Source organism: Sapajus apella, unplaced genomic scaffold, assembly GCF_009761245.1.
Source record: "Sapajus apella isolate SASKATOON/1434 unplaced genomic scaffold, GSC_monkey_1.0 scaffold70, whole genome shotgun sequence".
NCBI lineage: Eukaryota > Metazoa > Chordata > Mammalia > Primates > Cebidae > Sapajus > Sapajus apella.
In genome coordinates this window covers 4201253-4222071 of record NW_022437010.1, presented here as the reverse complement: position 1 = coordinate 4222071, position 20819 = coordinate 4201253, and the positions used below count along the sequence as shown (strand labels likewise).

General features: G+C 47.7%; 1 protein-coding gene across 9 annotated transcripts in view; it reads left to right on the top strand.

Annotated features, from left to right (window-relative positions):
• Window positions 1-20493, top strand: part of RREB1 (ras responsive element binding protein 1) — a 151010-nt gene extending 130517 nt beyond the window's left edge. For 8 of the 9 annotated variants that reach the window (XM_032250033.1, XM_032250035.1, XM_032250034.1 and 5 more), the window contains 3 exons: window positions 8098-8262; window positions 14990-15784; window positions 17047-20493. In XM_032250033.1, the coding sequence (XP_032105924.1) occupies window positions 8098-8262; window positions 14990-15784; window positions 17047-17504 (1418 nt within the window). In that variant the 3' untranslated portion in view covers window positions 17505-20493. The remainder of the gene's footprint in view (window positions 1-8097; window positions 8263-14989; window positions 15785-17046) is intronic. The other variant, XM_032250036.1, reaches the window with a different exon arrangement.
• Window positions 20494-20819: the final 326 nt, after the last annotated feature.

Below are 20819 nucleotides of genomic sequence, written 5' to 3'. Positions count from 1 at the left end.
GGCCACCCGGCTCCCAGGCAGTGAGTCCTACTTCCTGGCAGGGGGAGCCACGGGTGGAGGTCCAAAGCAAGATCCATCTCCCACAGCTCCAGTTATTCCTAGCTTGGCTTCTTCCCCAGTCTCAGAAGCCCCAGCTTGTCTGGTGGTGCTGGAATTCCCATGTGCTCTCAGTAGCCACATGGCCTGTGTACAGGGGCTGAACCCTCCAGGGGCAGCAGTCTAGTGAGTGTTCACCCAGGGCGTTTTGAGGTGAAAGTGGTCACAGGCATTCAGATTACTCACGGCGTCGCCCCATCCCTTCTGGAGGCGGTAGTTGGATTGTCTACTGGGTTAAGCAAGGTGGCGGCTCCAGAGAAGTGGGACTTTGTATTAAGGTATTGGGGCATAATGAGCTTGGTGCTTTGACACTAGACATTCCATTCCAGTGTCCTCAATGCAGCTTTTTGAATTTTGAAAAATCTGTGAAGTTTTTTGGTATGCCATGTCTTCTTAAAGAGAAATGTTACAAATTGTGATGTTGGCCGTTTTCTTTCAGTTCACTAAGGCAGTCACGTCTTCCCCTGTTGATTGTGAAAATCAGCAATGAGTGGTGGTCGAATGTTGTAAAATTTTTGTTTATACTACAGTTGTAAGCTTTTCTGAGAAAATTGTCTCAGAAGTGCCTGGCGCTGGTCCAAGTGAAGCAGGAAAACATCTCCTCCTTCCTGAGCCCTTCTTCCCTGGCCCCCTACGACTGCTCTGTGGAGCCCATTGACTGACATGTCCATCCCCAAGAACTCACACCCAAGTGTGAAAAAATTCTACATTCTAAGTGACAGACTTAAATTGTCAAAATGATACCTCAAAACTTTTTTTTTTCTTTCTTTTTTTTTTTTTAAAATAAAAGACAAGGTCTCACTGTATTGCTCTGGCTGATCTCAAACTCCTGGGCTCAAGCAGTCTTCTTGCCTGTGCCTCCTAAAGTGCTGGGATTAAAAACAAGAAAAACACTTCAGGGACCAGAAGTGTTTTTCTTTTTTTGAGACAGTCTCACTCTGTCACCCAGGTTGGAGTGCGGTGGCACAATCTCAGCTCACTGCAACCTCTGCCGCCCAGGTTCAAGCAATTTTCCCTGCCTCAGCCTCCCAAGTAGCTGGGATTACAGGCATGCTCCACCATGCCCAGCTAATTTTTGTATTTTTAGTAGACATGGCGTTTCACCGTGTTGGCCAGGCTGGTCTCGAACTCTTGACCTCAGGTGATCTGCCCGTCTCAGCCTCTCAAAGTGCTGGGATTACAGGCATGAGCCACCACACCCGGCCTGCCCAAAAGTGTTTTTCAAATGTCAGTTTCTAGAAGTTGGATTTTAAAGAGAAGTTTAGGATAGGAATATACTTTAATTTTTTTGTCAGGTACTTCTAGTACAACTGTCATCTGAAATATAATTTTCTGAATTTTCTCAGTGAACAGTCTCAATATTCAATGACATGTCATTGAACTACCGGCAAATTAAGTGAGATCCTTACCTTTTTGGAGTTTACAACCAAAATATTAATAAATAGATAGGGCCCAAAACCAAATGGTACTGGACTGGCAGATAAAATACAGAACACCAGTTAAATTTGAATTTCAGATAGACAACAAATAATTTTTAGTATAAGTATTTTTATGTAGTACTTGGGATACACTAAAAAAAATTATTTGTTTATCCAAAATTCAAATTTAGCTCTGGGCATCCTGGCTTTTTTGTGGTTTTTCTTTTTGCGCTAAATATGGTAACCCAAGGTAGTCAGGAGGTTTATGACAGGATGTTGAGGGTGGGTTGTGGGAATTGGTGTGAGCTGTGCTATGTGTCCAAGTGGAAACGCATTACGTAGAGTTGATCATCCCACAGAGCTTTGGAGAAGCTCATGAAAGGCTGTTTCTCGTAGATGAGGTGGAACAGCAGGAGGGAGGTCATGGAGTCACCCCTGGATACCTGAACAGTGTGCAGAATGGAGCCTGGGGAGGGAGAGGAAGCTGGGGGGCAGAGAGAGTCGTGGCTGGGAGTGATAGGTCTCTCAGAGGCTACACTGGTCACTAGAGCTTGCCACACAGACAAGCATTTCTTTCTAGTATGGTGGGTCCTTGAATCCAGGGATTAATGGAGTAGTAAGTCAGGAGTGCCTATCCAGGGAGGACTCAAGGAGAACCAAGATTTCTAGATTTGTAAAGTATGTGCTGCCCTTTCAGACCACAGTCTCCCTGTTGAAATAGTTTAAGCCGGACAAGTAAAGCAGCCATTCTAATGAAGACAACAGTTCAGAAAGGAAAATCCGTCTTCAACAGAAGGTGCCCCTTACAGCAGTCTATTTTGTTACCCTTTTTGGGTGCCACCTGTTTGTCGCCTACTGAGAGTCTATGGAGAAGTGAGTCTTTCTGTTATCACTTTTCAGAAAGCGGATGGTCTGGATCTGATGATTGGCTTGGCTCCTGCCCTTCCTTGGCCTCCCATCCTCCTCCTCCAGTATTTCCTTTTTTAAGAGTTGTGCCCAGGTCTTTGCAGATGCCTGATATGTGTTCCCACTTGTGAATCCAGTCATGATTGCCTGGCTTTGGAATGCCAAAATGTCAGCATTGGCTTAAAATTTAGTAGCATCTGAAACTGAGCAAGAAAGCAGGAGGTCTGTTTGAGATAGGATGGAGTAGATATAAATATAAACATTCTTGCCTCTTGTGCCTTCAAAGTTACTGATAACCTCGATAGATGTGTCTGCTTTGGCCCAGTCCCTGTATACTATAATAATATGTTCTCGGTAGAGCTAGTCTTCATGACAGTCCTATGAGGATGATGTCATCCACTTGTTGCTGTGAGGAAATTGAGGTTTACTTAAGGACCTAAGCAACTTGCCTACGGCCATATAGGGAATAAGAGATGGAGCTACTGTTCTAAGCCAGGGTCAGGTTCTGTGCAGCTGCCCTGCCCCGTCGGGGTGTGTGTGCCCGGTATGTCCTCTGTGTGAAGGTGGAAGGCGGGCAGGGTGCACTTCCGTGCCTCCCTGTGATCCCACATGTGCACATGCAGAAGATTGGAAAGTAGTTTGAGATAAGGGGGGACTCTGCTGTGGATCAGAATGTTACTAATTTGAGACTTAATGACTACAGAATCATGTTAGCCACATGCATAGACACTGTATGAAGATTGGTGCCCATTGAGCTTCATTACCTTTTTTGCTGTGCTTCACTCTCAGCTTCCAGGGATGTTCAGCATCACCACCACTAAATCGTGTTATATCGAGCACTTGGCTACATCCAGTGTCACGTTAGAGCATTTTTCGTTCATTGAGCATTAGAGCTGAAAGCAGCCTAGGAAGTCATCTGATGGGCCCCCTTTCCCCACAGACCTGATGTTTTTCCTGGTAGGCAGCTCTGCTATCACTCAGAGCCATGTGGATCCTTGGCTCCCTAGGCTTCTGTGAGATGCTGTCTCCAAAACTTTGAAAAAAGCCTTAAGTGTACACATGTTAAATATTGACTCTGCAGGCACCCTGCCTGCAAAGGTGTTACTCAGGGAAGATGTTTTATGGGGTATTTTTGTTTTTTCTAATTTTTTGCTTTTGTAGAGACGAGGTCTCACTATGTTACCCAGGCTAATCTTGAACTCCTTGGCTTTGCAAAGTGCTGAGATCACAGGCTTGAGCCACCGTGCCTGGCCGTTTTGTGTTTTTGCGTGTAGTGTTAAAAATCTAGCTGCGTTCCAGCCAGAAGCATTGAGCAGCATCCGATTTTGGACTGCATTTAAACAAACTCTACACCTTGAATGCTGGCCTCCTCCTACCCTCTTAGCAAATTACTATAATACTGTCTCTACTTTGTCTCCAACACATATTCTCCAGTCCACCCAGTCCTCAAAGGGGCAGCAAGAAGCAGAACCAGTGCTCATTGTCCAGTGAGGGGTATATCTGCTGGCTGCTGGCAAGGAGCAAGTGGCCTCAACCTTTTCTTGCTCCCGGCTCAAGTTCCAGGAACCTGATGAGGAAGCTGGCATAACTGTCATTTTTCATACCCCCTGGCACAGTCTTCACATGCACCTGCCTTTCCTCCTCCTTCCACTCCTCTCCAGCTCTCTACCAGCCCACAGTTTCCTGCTGGTGAGGACAGTTCCTTGTTCCTTGCCTTTCTGTACCTAAACGTGCCACCTCATAGGAAACAAGAGTAGACTGTTCCTGCCTTTACCCCTCGGGAGCATCTCGTGTGTTTTTAGGCCACAGGTGGAGGAGAGGGTGCCAGAAAACACAGCCAGTCTGTTCTAGCCTTTGTCCTCATTTTCTTCCTCCTTCCCTTTGCTCCGGTTCCTTGTCCTGCAGTGATGGGCTTGGGACCATGGGATGTCCGTTCTGGGCTTCCTGGCTTGCTCACATTCTCACTGGTGCTTTGAGTGCCTTTTCTGAGCTGGCTTGAGCTTTCCCCCTACACCTTCTCCTCCCTGCTCCTACCTGGCAGTGAGGGTCAGAGCTTCAGTCAGTGAGTCGTCCAAACATGAACGTGGAAAGCACCTGGGACACCACTTGTATTTGGCTACTTTTAGCTTTCTTAAAAGACAGCTTTGGCCACTTTTACCCAGTCCTGTGTACACTTCTGCCAAATACAGAGAGAAAATACCCAAAGAAAGATGCCTTCACACAAGGGTAGAGGAGCGATGGAGAAAAGCTGGGCGACTTAGGCTGTCATCTTGTTAACAGAAAGAAAAGCAACTGTAAGGTTGTCTGTGCTAGTTAGACCCCACCTTTTTAACCTTGATTGTCTTTGAAAAATGAACAGAAGTATTTTCACTTTTGTTTTCTTGATCATCTTGGTGGCCAAGGTCCCAGTCTCCTCATCAAACTATTCTCACTGCTCACTCTTCTCTTTCCCCAATGCCCTTCTTCATTTCTTGATTGTTCTGGGAGAGTAAATACTGGCCAGTTTTTTGTTTTTGTTTCTTTGGGATTTTTTTTTTTTTTCGAGACAGGGTCTTGCTCGGTCACCCAGGCACCCCAGCTAGAGTACAGTGGTGTGATCACAGCTCACTGCAGCCTTGAACTCTTGGCTGAGTTCAAATGATCCTCCTGCCTCAGCCCCCCAAGTAGCTGGGACTACAAGTGCACACCACCATGCCTAGCTAATTTTTTAAATTTTTTGTAGAGACAGGGTCTCACTATGTTGCCTTGAAATCCTGGGCCCAAGCAGTTCATCTCCCTTGCCCTCCCAAAGTGCTGAGATTATAGACATGAGCCACTGTGCCCAGCTGGCTGATGGTTTAGATACTCATGTTGGGGCTCATGGTCCTGAGTGTGTAGATGACTCCCTGTGGTTACAGGTGCTTTTACAAATACCCCTCCTAAAGCAGTCATTCGTGGCAGCTACCAAATAAAGAAAATCATCTGCTACTTGCCATATAGATGACTGGCCAACAAGTGTTTTTGAAACCTGTGTTATTATAAAATACTAAAAGGGCCCATGTTTTCCTGCATCCCTGCGATCCAGAGAGCCCACTGCTATTAAAAAGTCAGATTTAACACAGTGAAATGTGAGCTTTTAATGACTCGTGTGAGTTATCATGTCATTTTGGGAACCTTCATAATTTGATGCAATACTTTGGCCTCATGGCTTGTTTTCTGTTTTAGCAGTAATAGGGACCTTCTCATGGGGACGTCAGCCTGGCAGTCCTAACCAACTGTAAAGGTGACGCACTCACTAATGTGGAAATTACAGAGTAAACCATGAGAGAAGCCGATCATTTTCTTTGAAATTAAGATTCCTGTCATAGTAGCTTCTTGTTTTCCTCTTCTCAATCTGGCCAGACTCAGAGAAGCAGCAATGTTGCCTTTTGACAATAAAATGTTAAAAGTACTTTATTTTCACTTGAAATTATTAGATACTGTCCTCAATTTTAAATGAAAAAAAGTAATTTTTTTCATTTTATTTTTGAGACAGAGTCTGTCCGTCGCCCAGGCTAGAGTGCAGTGGCGCAATCTCCACTCACTACATATCTGCCTCCCAGGCTCAAGCGATCCTTGCATCTCAGCCTCCCAAGTAGCGGGGATTGCAGGTGTGTACCACCATGCCTTGCTAATGTTTGTATTTTTAGTAGAGATGGGGTTTCACCGTGTTGGCCAGGCTGGTCTTGAACTCCTGGCCTCAAGTGATCCGCCTACCTTGGCCTCCCACAATGTTGGGATTACAGGCATGAGCCACCATGCATGACAGCAAGAAGTAATTTGGAAGGTGCACCATAAACGCTGTAAATACAACTATTCATACTTTTTTAAGAATGTGAATGTTTTAAAAATAAATTTAGCAGAAAACACCTACAGAATGATATGAGGAGACCCTGAAAGCAGTCAGTGGGTTCTCCATTTCTGTTTAGGGCGTCTTGTGGAGCTCCTCAGAAGCACACAGGCTGGGATTTCTGGGTTTCTGATTCTGCCCTTTGTGGTCTTTGATTGTTGCAAGCATCTTTTTTGTTAAAAGCTGCCAAGGAGATTTGTAAGCATCATCTAAAAGGGCCTTTCAGCTCACGAGGGAATCAGTGTTCCCTGTCTCTGATTATTACTCCTGATGTGAAATTGTGGCCATGCTGTCACGGGTGCAGTGCCAGGCCCACACCTTCAGGCTCTGTACGAACGGCGCCCCCTGGAGTCATGTGACACAGCAGTGCCTGTCAAGGCTAGTCCTTCCCCTGGGAAAACACATGGCCCCTTCTGACTGGTCTCCAGGTGCCAGGCCCTTGCTGTGCATTTGCAGGGGAGTGCATGGCCTTGGGCACCTGCACTAGTTCAGACTTCTATCGACATTAAACGAACACCGGAGGCCACTGTGATCTGTGTTTCCAGGGAGCTGTGTTTAATTGTGGCAATCCCAAGGTTATGAGACAAAAGTACTGGGCCCCAGCTCTGGAGTCATGTTGGTTAACACATAAAACCTTTTACCCTGTAACATTAGCAACTGGGACCTTGGACTCTAGCAACTTGGGAGAAAGGGAGGAATTCAGTGATACACAGATGATGCACCGCTGACTTCCATCTCCTGAAGGCTCCTGATCCCTTCCCTGTTCCTCTGTTTTCCTCTCCTCATCCATTTTCCCTTGTGCTTTCTTTCCCCCTCACATGCATCCACACAAACTTAGGACAAGTTGCAGAGGAGACTGGATTGCATTTTGAAACATGTTTATAGCACAGTGGAATCCAAGTAAAAGGATAGGGTTGGCAGACTGAAGCAGGAGGGGACTGTGCCTCTCACAGTGGCTCACCTATCTGTGCATTTGGGATGGGTCTAGGGGCGAGACAGGGCTGTCAGTGTGTCCTCTTCACATGCACATCTGTTGAGTGGAACACATGATGTAATGCAGACATAGTTATGTATTGGTCACTCATTTGCAACCGCGCTTGGAGCAGGGGGAACAAAGAACCTTTAGTGTAATGAGAAGACCTTCTGACTTGCCAGCTAGAATCACAGTGACCTTGAGCAGAGGTCACTGCAGGATGTCTCGGCAAGTCAGACAGGAGTTGTCCTGGGAAGTCAGAACTCACTGCTGCCATTCTCCTGTGGGAGGGACACAGCCACCAAGGCCAGGAAGGGGGACTGGCCACCCTGGTAGGGGGTTCTCCCTGACTTCTCTTCATGCGCCCCACAAAGATACGCAGGAGTTCCCCATTGGATTTCCTAACATCCATATTACAGTGTCCTTGCCACACTAGAACTTGTTAGAGGTCGTCTTTCTCTTTGTGATGGAATATAGGTGTTTTCTTGCTGTGCTCTAAAATCTCTTTATTCACTTTTATTTTTTCTTGTCATTATTTAATATTTTAATATACCATCATTTTACTTTAAATGTATATACTTCAGTTTCATTTCTTTTAGTATTTTGATGACAAAAATTTATATTCCATTCCACTTAGGAAAAGGGAGAGAATGATCATTTTAGTCATTGATGTTCTCTCTTTTTTTTTTTTTAATGTGTTTTGTTAATTTTCTTAAAAGGAAGGGGTGGAGGAGGGGGGAACAACTGCCAGTGATCCCAGAGAATAAACAAAAGCAACTTTTCTTTTCCATTGCAGTAGAAAGCCAGATAAATATATATTTTTTTTCCTGCTTCAGGTCAGAAACCCTTCCCTTGTCAAAAATGCGATGCCTTCTTTTCTACCAAATCTAACTGTGAACGCCACCAGTTGCGCAAACACGGAGTTACCACCTGTTCCCTGAGAAGAAACGGGCTTATCCCCCAGTCAAAAGAGAGTGATGTTGGATCCCATGATAGCACAGGTAGTGCCGCCAGGTGAACCAGAACCCAGAGAGAGGGAGAGAGAAGAGTTCAGTTAAGAGTTGTAGCAAACTCCGGTCCAAGCTGTGGGGCTGCTTGTTCACGCCTCTGTAGGATTCAGAGCCTGCAGCCTATTAATAGAAAGGTGGGCCCTACTGACAATTGGGAGGGAATGTGACTTCTGGATCAGATCACCTAGACATACAGCAGGAAACAGTGACAGTGCCCCTCGGTTACTCTCAGGGCTGCTAGGGAAGATCTCTCACCCTCCTGCAGAAGAGGCCTTTGTTCTCGATGTTGGGAGGTGGGATATATGGGAAGGCCTACAGCTTCAGCCCTGGGTATGAACTCATCTAAAGGGGATGTGAAACCTTAAAGGTTAGGGGAGCCCTAGCCTCTTCAGCGTCCTTGGGAGCAGGCCTGGGCTTTCTGGGATGTCAGGGTATCGGAGGAACCTAGGGGTGCTGAGCCCTTGACTGGGAGGGGCATGGGGGGATGTGGTGTTGTTCTTTTCAATAACTCTCTTCCTGGTATAAAACTGTGTCCTTGTTTGAAAAAGCACTGTGCATGTCCTTTCTTTAATCACATCTCTGCTTGACCTGAATCCGGGTATTATTCTCCTGTGCTGATGTGTGCTTCCTCCCTGCAGCACCCAAAGAGCGATTAACGGCTGCCTGATACGTCTCCTGCCACTTTTTTTCCCTTACAGTTTCTGAATTTACTCATGTCCTCTATCAGTACACTCCATCTGCTTGGACTGCTGGGGTTCTCCATCCTCACCCCCAAGAGCAAACAAAACAAAAACCAGCCTGCTGCAGGCCACTTAGACACCCTGCCTGTTGGCGCTGGTTAGTAACAGGGACAACATCTTGGTGCTCGGTCCAGTTCTACAGGTCTTGAAAATGTGGCACTACCTCATGGCTGCAAAGAGATCACCCAGCTATGTTTTTGTAGGGTTGTAATTGCATCCTGTGACTTCTGTTCCTCAGACTAGGGTGGAGATGGGGTACCCTATAGTTGGGAAGCATACCTGCCTCAGGAGTCAATGTAGACAGAGGGTTGGGCATTAATCTCAGCCCCCTTGTCCTTACCTTACTAACAGGGATGCGGGCTTCCTCTGAAGTGGAGAGGCCAACCTTTGTTCCTCCCTGCGCCTCCCACTGAGCCCTAGTGAAACCAACTGTGAGTGCCCTTGACTGCTTGGCTGCCAGTCTAGATCAGACCCTCTAAAGGTACAAAAGTGTAAGCTGGTTTGCTTACTGCTTCCCCAGCTTCCACTTCCACGTAACTCACCAGGATCTTTGAGTGAAGAAAGATGTGGGTGCACACGGAATCTTCCCCTAACTTGGACCCCTGTGAGCCAAAGATGGCCTGCAGTGCAGCCCACGGGAAGTGCACACCAGTGCTGACAGGCGTGCGTTTGCTGCAGACCAGCCTGTTAATGTTTAACCATCGGCCACCACATTAGTCTGGAACATTTTCTTTGAGTCTGGTTTAGAAAGCGGCCTTGAGATCTTCCCATAGTGGTCCCACAGTAGGGAAAGCAGCTGGTAACTGAAGGAGTTGAGAGGGAGCCCTTGGGTTTCCATGTTTACAAATAAGACTTAGTAACTCCGTGCTAGATGCGTTCTGCATTCAGCTTCTCTATCATAAGGGAAGAACAAAGGCTGGGCCTCCTGTTGACATGTGCAGACACAAAGCTGAGTCGAAATGTATGGTCTTAGCTTCAGCACCAAGTATATAAGTTTGCAGTCATAAGTTTTGTTTTCCAAATCTCGGCAAAGCTTTTTCCCACCTCCACCCCTCCCCGGAAGTTATATAGTTTTTCTTAAAGGGACAAAGCCTCTAGAAATAGAAAAGTCAGTGAAGGTTGTAATGTGAAACCAGCAAAGAGAAAATGTTTGGTTTAGTTGTGGTCACAGTCCATGGTTAGAAAGGGGACTGAGATCTAAGTGGGAGAGAAGAAAGGAGGTCAGGGAGGCAGAATTTAGTGATTTCAAGGAGGATTTAAAAAACCAGGTGAGCTTGATGGGCATGGGGTGAAGGCGTCATTCTGGGCTCCCCCCCCCCCACATGAAGTCAAAAAAGTAAGGCTTTGAAAGAAGACCGCTTTAAAAAAAAAAAAAAAAAGGAAATGACCAAGGAAGTCCTTTTTTTTTTTTTTTTTTGAGACAGAGTTTCGCTCTTGTTACCCAGGCTGGAGTGCAATGGCGCGATCTCGGCTCACCGCAACCTCCGCCTCCTGGGTTCAGGCAATTCTCCTGCCTCAGCCTCCTGAGTAGCTGGGATTACAGGCACGCGCCACCATGCCCAGCTGATTTTTTGTAGTTTTAGTAGAGACGGGGTTTCACCATGTTGACCAGGATGGTCTCGATCTCTTGACCTCGTGATCCACCCGCCTCGGCCTCTCCCAAAGTGCTGGGATTACTGGCGTGAGCCACCGCGCCCGGCAGTTGGCATTTTTCTTAAAATTTCTAAACATGTTTTATAATGTGGGTCTGGCTTTTTTTTTTTTTTTTTTCCAAAATGTGGGGACAAACTCTCAGCTCACTGCAACCTCTACCCCGGGGGTTTACGGGTTTCCTGTCTCAGAGCTCCCGAGTAGCTGGGCCTACAGGCACACGCCACCACACCCAGCTAATTTTTTTGTGTTTTTAGTAGAGACGGCGTTTCACCTTGTTAGCTAGGATGGTCTCGAGCTCTTGACCTTGTGATTCGCTCACCTCGGCTCCCAAAGTGCTGGGATTACAGGTGTGAGCCATCGCACCCGGCCCATGGTCTGACTTTTTTCAGTCACATAAGGTCTTTCATGAAAATGTTCTCCCCATATTCCCCCAAAAGAATGCTAAAAATGCCACAGTGGGGCAGTTCTCCCTTAAAGATCTATTTTGAATATTCAAATTTCAACTGAAATTCTACATTCACTGTCCTGGACTGAGAGGCACCCTGGCCCCTTCAGCCCATGAGGGATATGCCCTTGGTCCTTCCTCCAGTGATGCCTCATCTTTGCGTTTGTAGGCACCTACATAGGGCTGTTTTTAATCCATCTAAACATGAAAGTGTTTAAACTCTCCCTTAATGGTGGCCACTTTTTCCAGCCCAGAAGTCCCGTGTACCAGCATGGACTGCACCTCAGGAAACCCTCTCAGTCCTCGAATGCTTTGGATAGAGTGCAGACACAGTGGCTTCCCCCACAGAGGCACCCCTGCCGGGTCAGATAATTACTTAGGTTGGTAGTCTTGTCACATCGGTTGAGGCACATGTAATTTTTAGGAAGCACTAGATCTTTAATTGTTGCGCTGACTAGGGATGCCTCCACTGTCCTGTAGGAGGAGCTGCAGGTTTATTATCTACCAGGATTCCTTCTGCGTCCTCTAGCTGTTTTCTCCGTTGTTGAACAACACAAACTGAGGGACTGATAGGGAGAGGAGAGAACTGCATATTTTTAAGGTAGCATTGCTTATAAAAAGTCATCAGCTCAGCTACCTGCATTTGGGAGGCTGGGTGTTGAGAGTGGGGATTATGAAGCACCTGGCCTTAATAGGTTGGCTATTCATGATATGCGAAGAGGTGAAGTTTTTGTTCATGAAAATCACTGATAAAAATCAGTCATTGCTTAGAATGTGAAGGGCACAGCCTACCCTGCTAAAACACTCCCCCTAGTGGGCGTTTGGTAGAATACAACCAAGCCCCGTGTCAAAGGCAGTTGGCTTTTCATTGTACTCCAGGTGATCTCTATTATCCATGCAAAGGAAGGGCCCAAGAGCAGGAACAATTTAGTCTTAGGATATTTATTTGGGTTTGGTTTCAAATTTTATTTTAATTTTTTACAAGGTATATCATGTTAAATATGTTCTATGCAGTTAAAATAATGCATGTTATTTGCTGAAAGAAAAAAAATTAATAGAAGTAGCCTAGGATATACTGGGACAAAGAGGAAGTAACCAGAGATCAAACCTTCTTTTAAAAATTACCGGCTGGGTGCAGTGGCTCATGTCTGTAATCCGAGAACTTTGGGAGGCCGAGGTGGGTGGATCACCTAAGGTCAGGAGTTTGAGACCAGCCTGGCCAACATGGTGAGACCCTGGTCCACTAAAAATACGAAAGTTAGCCGGGCCTGGTGACTCACTCCTGTAATCCCAGCTGCTTGGGAGGCTGAGGCAGGAAAATTGCTTGAACCAGGGAGGTGGAGGTTATAGTGAGCCAAGATCTCGCCACTGTTCTCCAGCCTGGATGACAGAGCAATACTCCATCTCAAAACAAAAAAAAAAAAATTTGCCTAAAAAGTCAAGGCATGGTTGCTAATGCCTATAACCTCAGCACTTTGGGAGGCCAAGGCAGGAGGATCCCTTGAGCCCAGGGGTTTGAGACCAGCCTGGGCCAATATAGGGGTAGACCCTGACTCTAGGGAGGGAAATTATCCACAACGCCAACAAACAAATTGAGCATTTTGTATTTATATTCTAGAGCTTATACCAGTATCCATTCTATAGATGCTCTCTGTTGAAATGATTCAAGAAGATGAACGTCTAGTTTTTCCTTGGAATGTGACCCAGACATTGGTGTGCATATGTCAGGAGTCATATATTTAAGGTTTTGGATAATTTTCCAAAATCATTTCTTCTTTAAAATTTTATATTCATGGCCAGGCACGGCGGCTCACGCCTATAATGCTAGCACTTTGGGAGGCCGAAATGGGTGGATCACCTAGGTCAGCAGTTCGAGACTAGCCTGGCTAAAATGGTGAAACCCTATCTGTACTAAAAATACAGAAAATAGTCGGGCGTGGTGGCAGGCGCCTATAATCCCAGCTACTCGGGAGGCTGAGGCAGGAGAATCTGTTGGAACCCTGGTGGATGGAGGTTGCAGTGAGCCAAGATCACACCATTGCATTCCAGCCTGGACAAAAGAGCAAAACTCTGTCAAAAAAAAAAAAAATTCATACCATAATTATTTCCTTTTGAAATCTCTTCGAGATACCCAAACAGTGGCTGCCAAAAAGTGCAGACAGTGTAAAACTAATGAGGTGAAATGATGTAAGTGGATGCATTATGCAGATGGCTGTGGGTAAGCCTAAAGCCCCAACAGGTGTGAACAGTAGGTAGTATCTGCTCAGACCTCAGGAGAGGACAGGACAGCTCCTTATCCCATCCCCCCTGACTGCCTTGATGGCATATAATCGAGCATGTGACATTGAGGAGGAGTAATGGATGCAGGTTGACACTGTAGTACGCCTGATCACATTAAGTGAGAATCTAGGTTAAGTGGGTGACTGCTGGCTCAAGGACTGCAATCACATCTGGCCTATTGAGGGAGGGGCGTCTTGTACTTGTGCTACAAAACAATGACTTTCATCCACCTGATTCTCAGAGGAACTTCTGAATCCCTGCAGTAATAAATCAGACAGTGGCCGGGTGCAGTGGCTTAGATACCTGAAATCCCAGCATTTTGGGAGGTGGAGGTGGGCAGATCACAAGGTCAGGAGTTTGAGACCAGCTTGGTCAACATGATTAAACCCCATCTGAACTAAAAATACAAAAATTAGCTGAACATGGTAGGTGGGCGCCTGTAATCCCAACTGCTCGGGAGGCTGAGGTAGGAGAATCACTTGAATCTGGGAGGTGGAGGTTGTAGTGAGCAGAGATCACATCATTACATGCCAGCCTGGGCAACAAGGTGAAACTCCATCTTGAAAAATAAATAAATAAATAAACAAATAAATCAGACATAGGATCTGCAGCTAAATAGGTAGGTCCCACCAGCTTCTGATGCACTGTCATAGCACATAATTTTAAGAAGTTATTAAGTCCTATTTCAACCTTAGTAAAGAGAAGGCCTTTTGACACTTTCATGTCATGAATGTTGCAACTGTGTCATCCTTTAAGAGGATCATTGAAAATTAGTGGGCTAGCCACATACAGTTTTCCTGAGGGGGATGGACAGATAAGAACAAATCAAGAGATAGGAAGTCAGGGTAGGTGAGATGCCTGGTACCCAGAACCCTTGTGTTCACAGGCATTGACAGTCCACCCCCCTCCCTGTGTGCTATTGTCAAGCCTGGCATCGGGAGTGCCCTTCCTTTGAAAGGTTTCCACCACTCCTGGGAGGCTGACAGCTGGGAAGCCTACAGGCTTGCCTGCGCCCCCTTGGGCCTCTGCAGCCTCCACCTGGGCCTCTGCAGCCTCCACCTGGAGATGAGCATCAGGCAAGAGTGTATGTATCATACACACAAAATACAGGCTTGGGGTGGCTTCCTGAGTTTCAGAGACCATGCTTTGGAGGATTGGGAGTGGGGGTGGGCCTGTGTATGTTGCATGTTTGTATGATCTCTTTGCACTGGAAAAATAACTTATAACTCAGCTTCCTCAACTTCCCTAGTGCTGCGAGTCTCTGGAATGCATCCCTCTCCTATCTCGTAGCCCCTGTCTGCCCTGCCTGAGTCACTCACACCTTCCTGGGGGCGGGGGCAGTGGAAGCCAGGGGTTCAGAGGCACAGCCAGCCCTGCAAACACAACAGAGGTGATGTGGAGGCTGCTTTTTTTTTTTTTTTTTTTTTTTTCGCCTTTCTTACCTCCCCAGGGTCATCTTGGTCCTCCTAGGGGATGTAACGGGTGGTGAGGATTTGGGCTGAAAGAAGTCCTCACTGGTTTGGGGTTTAGGCTGCTGGCGTGGGTCTAGCCCATCCCGGCGGTGCCCCTCTGAGCCCTCCCCGCTGTGCTTGCCCCGCAGACAGCCAGTCGGATGCGGAGACAGCGGCCGCCGTGGGCGAAGTGCTAGACCTCACCTCGCATGACAGAGAGCAGCCGGCGGAGGGCACCACTGAACACCATGTCACAGGGGATGCCCCTGCAGAGCAGGCTAAGGTGGAAACGGCCTCGCCTGTGCACCAGGAAGAGCAGGGGCCCAGGGAGAGCCATGAGCCGGAGGAAGCACGTGGCACTGAGGAGAGCACCAGTGACGCCGATGGCGCAGAGGAGGACGCGGCCAGCAACCAGAGCCTGGACCTGGACTTCGCCAGCAAGTTCATGGACTTCAAGCTGGCCGAGGGCGAGGGAGAGGCGAGCGCCGAGGGCGCGGCCGCGCAGGAGCAGAAGCTCGCCTGCGACACCTGTGGGAAGAGCTTCAAGTTCCTGGGCACTCTGAGCCGCCACCGGAAAGCGCATGGCCGCCAGGAGCCCAAGGAGGAGAAGGGCGATGGAGCCAGCACTGCGGAGGAGGGGCCCCAGCCCGCCCCTGAGCAAGAGGAAAAGCCCCCCGAGACCCCTGCGGGGGTGGTAGAGTCGGCCCCAGGTGCCGAGGAGGCCCCGGCAGAAAAGCCCTCGGAGGAGACTGAGGGCCCCTCCGATGGGGAGGGCGCGGCTGAGAAGAGGTCCTGGGAGAAGAGCGATGATGACAAGAAACCAAAGACAGACATCCCCAAAAGCGTGGCCAGCAAGGCAGACAAGAGGAAGAAAGTCTGCAGCGTGTGCAACAAGCGTTTCTGGTCGCTGCAGGATCTGACCAGGCATATGCGCTCCCACACAGGTAACTAGGGCAGGCCAGATCCCCAGCCCAACAAGAGGAGGCAAGTGGGGCACCTCCGTCCTAGGAGCTCCCCTGAAACGGTGCCGGAGGCCACCAAGAGAATGTTTGCTTACCTTGCAGGTGTGCCCTTTTAAGTCCGTGAACTAGGAGTTTTAAGGAATTGCCCTCTTAGCCCTTGAAGACCGTACAGGCCTCTTACAGCCAGGCAGGAGGTGACTCAAGAGTCCTCAGCCGTTGTGTTTTTGAGAGTGCTGTGATCCATCTCTTAGCTCTGCTGAGCCTCTGTCTTCCCATCTGTAGATTGGGGTGATAGCTGCCCTGTTTCATAGAGGTATCTAGGAGAGGGTGCTTGTGCTGGGCATTTGGGGCCACTTGGCCCTGTGTAGTCCTGTGGCCTGGTAGACAGGCACTGCCCCAGGCTGCTGTGGGGCAGGCACCGTGGGGATCCATTAGGGTCAGGGGGGCCTTTCTTAGCCATGCAGCCCAGCTGAGGTGACTGGGACAGGACCGTTAGCCACTGCCCTTCACACTGCTCCTAGAGCTCACCCACCACCTACAGGGTGGAGGCTGCAGACCCCAGAGCAGGGTGGTTACTTTGGCACAAAGACCTGGATATGCTCGTAAAGTCAAGAGACACACCTTTTTTCCTTCCAAAATAACCCCAGTCCCTCCTCTCAGCTGCAGCTTCCCTCCCTCTCACAGCCATAGCCCACAGTGAACACATGTCCCCCAGCCCAGCTCTGCCCAGGATCCTTGGCTCTCAGAAGTGGGTTATTCCTGGGCTCCCAACAATCCTGGTGGGCCCTACTGCCCTGAGCCTGGCATGTGATCCATCAGGAAGGCCCCTCCTGCACCACATCACAATGCAGAGGGTACCTGGTGCCTCAGGCTTAGGTGCTGCTGTCCATGCAGAGCCCTGGGAGGGGTCCCCTCTTGATTCCTTCCCAGGCTCCAGTCGAGGCCAGTCTGCACATCTCCTGAGGGTTCTGCTTCTAGACTCAGGTTTTCTGGATCAATATGTAGAGTGCCTGGATTGAGAGAGGAATCAGAAGGAACGTCTCAAACTGAGAGCTTGAACCAACAAACAGTGCTTGTCTATCCTCAGTTTGCTGGTTCAAGTAAGAGGCCTCTGGCTGAGTAGGAAGGAGTCCTGGCCCCCTGCAAAGAGCCCAGGAGCCTCGTTCTTCCTGTGCAGAGCAGGGTGTGGTGGGTACTGGTGCCTTCTGGCTAATGGACATATTTTCTTTCTTCTGTTGTTTTAGGGGAAAGGCCATACAAATGCCAGACCTGTGAGCGAACCTTCACCTTGAAGCACAGCCTGGTTCGCCACCAGCGGATCCACCAGAAAGCCAGGCATGCCAAACACCATGGGAAGGACAGTGACAAGGACGAGCGGGGTGAAGAGGACAGCGAGAACGAGTCTACCCACAGCGGCAACAACCCCATCTCGGAGAATGAAGCTGAGCTGGCTCCCAATGCCAGCAACCACATGGCCGTCACCCGGAACCGGAAGGAGGGCTTGGCCAATGCCACCAAGGACTGTAGCCACAGGGAGGAGAAGGTCACAGCAGGGCGGGCATCTGAGCCTGGCGGGGGTGACCTTAACCCAGAGAGCCCTGCGGCCCTCGGGCAGGACCTGCTGGAGCCCTGCAGCAAGAGGCCCGCCCACCCCATCCTGGCCACAGCTGACGGTGCCTCGCAGCTCCTGGGGATGGAGTGACAGCCTCAGTCCCCCTCAGCACAGACAAAAGCCAGCAGAGCAAAGCGTCGCAAGTCTATACTTCATGGGGCTTCCTCAGTGCCCTTCGGCCGTTAGGGATTGAGAGAGAGTGAGTGCGAGAGACACGCAGGAGCGTGGCCGCTGCTCAGTGCCATAGCCTTACCGCAGCCTGCGTGGGAGGCCCCAGCCCCTGCCGATTCCAGTGCCTTCACTACTTACCGGATCCCTCCATATCATCCTGGGTGTTATATTTTTCCAAAATGACTTCTTAAGACAAATATTGTAATGAATTGTCTGGAGAGGACCTTTTCATTTGAGCATTAGCGTTATTTTGTATTGGTGTGTGTGAGCTTGTTCTTGTGAATCTGTGATAGCACCGTTTATTCTGTGAGCTGGAAACAGAAGGAAAAAACATACCTTTGGGTACCCATAGCCAATAACTGGAAGAAAATGATGTGAATTTCATGTAAATGACCAGAGGAGAGATGGATAAGATGATAATTTCTCAAATAGACATTTTCCTTTTTTTCTGTGTGCTTCATGGTGGAGTTGTCATCTGGTCCTGGTATTACAGGATGTGGTTGATGAAGGTTTCCAATATGGTTTCAAGCCAAAACCAGGAAAGAGTCTAGCTTCAACCTCCTGTCCGTTTCCACTCTGTCAGCATTAGACATGGTCACTGTTCAAGTTTCAAGACATCCATTCTTAACTACAGAGAAGAGTTACTCCCCTGGCAACTTAATCTATGGAAAACATGCACGGATAGCATATGTTTGATTGTCCCCTTTCCCTTTCAGTATATGTATTATTAATATTATTATTATTATTAGTTCATCAGTTTGCTGGTCTCTGCAGTCAGCAGAATCAAATGGGCAATATTTGTCCTGGGAGACCTGTGCCGCACCCAGGTCCCCGAGTAAAAATGTGCCTATGGCTGTGGTTGGCACCTTCGGGTGGTAGCTCTTCTACTGTACTGAGACAAGCCTTTCTTCTGTCACTGCAGAATTTGGCCATGAGCAGTCTTCCCAAGCATGGCCCAGGAGCAGCTCAGAGAGGGTGGATTGAGGATGTGTGCATCCAGGGAACGGGCATTGAAAAGCCAGGGTTGTGCCCGGAGCACTGCAGAGATGGCTTTGGAGAAAGCAAAGCAGTGACCCGGTGACCAGGCACGTTACTCATGAGCAAGGTATTCCCAGTCTTCCCGCTAAGCCCAATCCAAGCCTTCCCCAGCTGTGCTACTGTCATTTGCAAAGCGAGGAAATACTACTACTGGTAATAAAACTACACATGCAAGATGTCAGATGAGAAATAGGTTTATATTTACCTTCCTGCGATGTGGGGTTGGTGCTTGAAGATAAATATGCTGTTTCTAGTTTCTTAAATAGCCCAAACCCCTGGGTGCAAAAAAGCAGGATTCTTTTTACTCATGAGCATCCTATGCAGGCAATAGACTTCCCTTACTGTCGCTGCCCGCAGGGAGGAGAATATAGCCCACTGCAACTGAGCTTCTGGTCTCTCAGCCGAGACCTTGGGGCGGGGGGAGCCCAGTCAGCCTGCTGCCGGGAACTCCTGGCTTGCTGCAGTGCGTGGAGCCTCTTGCCTTTCCCTGGGGAGGCACCCCTGCGCCCTAGCTTCCTTCCCCAGGCCTTTTCTGGCCCCACATGCTCCTCTTTTTCTTAGACCTGTTCTCACAGAAACATGCACGCCCCTTTCTCTCCACCACCTCACCGATTTCTGAAATCCAACCTCCCAGACTTCAAAGGAAGATAGATATTCTTGAGATAATGAAAAGTGATATCTTTGCATATGAAAGGAAAAAAGGTTGCGGTATATATGACTTTTAACTGTATTAGGGATGTATGAACCAGTTGAAAAACAAGGTTTTATTTAATGTAGAGATGAATGCAAATCAGAACCAATGATTTCTTGGTCTACTTAGTTAAAACCAGTTCATACATCCCTTAGGCTTTTTTTTTTTTTATTATTATTACAGTTGTTATTGTTATTTTTGTTATTATTATTTGGGGTTTCTTGTGTATTTTTCTTTGCGACTCTCCACACTAAACTCGCAATATTGTGGGGAGAAGCTGTGACTAAACTCTACGCTGCGTTGAGATGTAGCAGTAATCAGCTCCCAGCGATGTGTGTAGCCGGGGCTGCCGCTCGCAATAATCACTATTGATTTAAAGCTTTACTTAGCCTTGATCTGTACCCTCATAGTCAATAAGGTCTTGCCACATTAGTGAGGTGGAGAAACGTATTATTTGTTTGTTGTTTTTGCCCGCCCACCACCCCCCAATATTAAACTGTGAAATGTGTGATTTGTTTAAACTCTGGGTGAATCATAGCTTAGTTTGCATGTCCAGCTAATTTGTTTCTATACATTTTGTTTGATTCTCTTTCTCCTTCTCTCAGGGCTTTTACAAAAAAAATATATATATATGGATCTTCTGAAAAGTTTTTTGAGGTGCAAGTTTTTTCTCTTGTTTTTTTTTTTTTTTTTTTTTTTTCTCATTGATTAATGGACATGATGCTGAGATTCAATCACTACATGAAACACCTGTCTGTGAAAACAAAAGAAAACCCGGAGGGCTGTTTTCCAAGCATCGCTGGGGAAGCTACGTAACAGGCGGATGCCAGTTTCAGAAAGATTCACCGTACGTTCTGACCCTCTGTTCGTCTCTTTCCTCTCCTCTTTCTTCAGAAGGAAATTGATCCTAGTGATTTCAGCCCATGCATTAAACAGGAAACAATAATTTGTAGAATTCATATTTTTCTAAAGGGAACTTAAAAACTGCTGCTACATGTTATGTACAAAACTGGTTTATGCCACATGAACAGAGAATCACAAGTTTGGTTTTGGTACTTTTTGTTCCTCTTTATATTCAGTTGTATAGAACTTCCAAATTCAGAATGAGAAGACAGCTGTTCTGTATCAAACCATCTAAGCAATAAATGTTATATTTTAAAAGCGGCAGATTGCCGGTCACGTGGCCATCCTGTGATTTGTTGTGATCCCATCCTCAAACCCACAGCCCATTTGGGGCAAGTCACGGGTGTGCAGTGCTGTTTCGGGAGTCACAGGTGCACGGGAAAGCTCTGTCACCCAGGCAGCATTTTTAAAAAATGCTGGAGGCGGGGGCAGTGGCTCTGGCCTATAATCCCAGCACTTTGGGAGACCAAGACAGGAAAATCACTTGAAACCAGAAGTTCAAGACTAGCCTGGGCAAAATAGTGAGGCCCCCATCTCTACCAAAAAATTTTAAAAACTAGATGGGCATGGTGGCACACGCCTGTAGTCCCAGCTACGTGGGA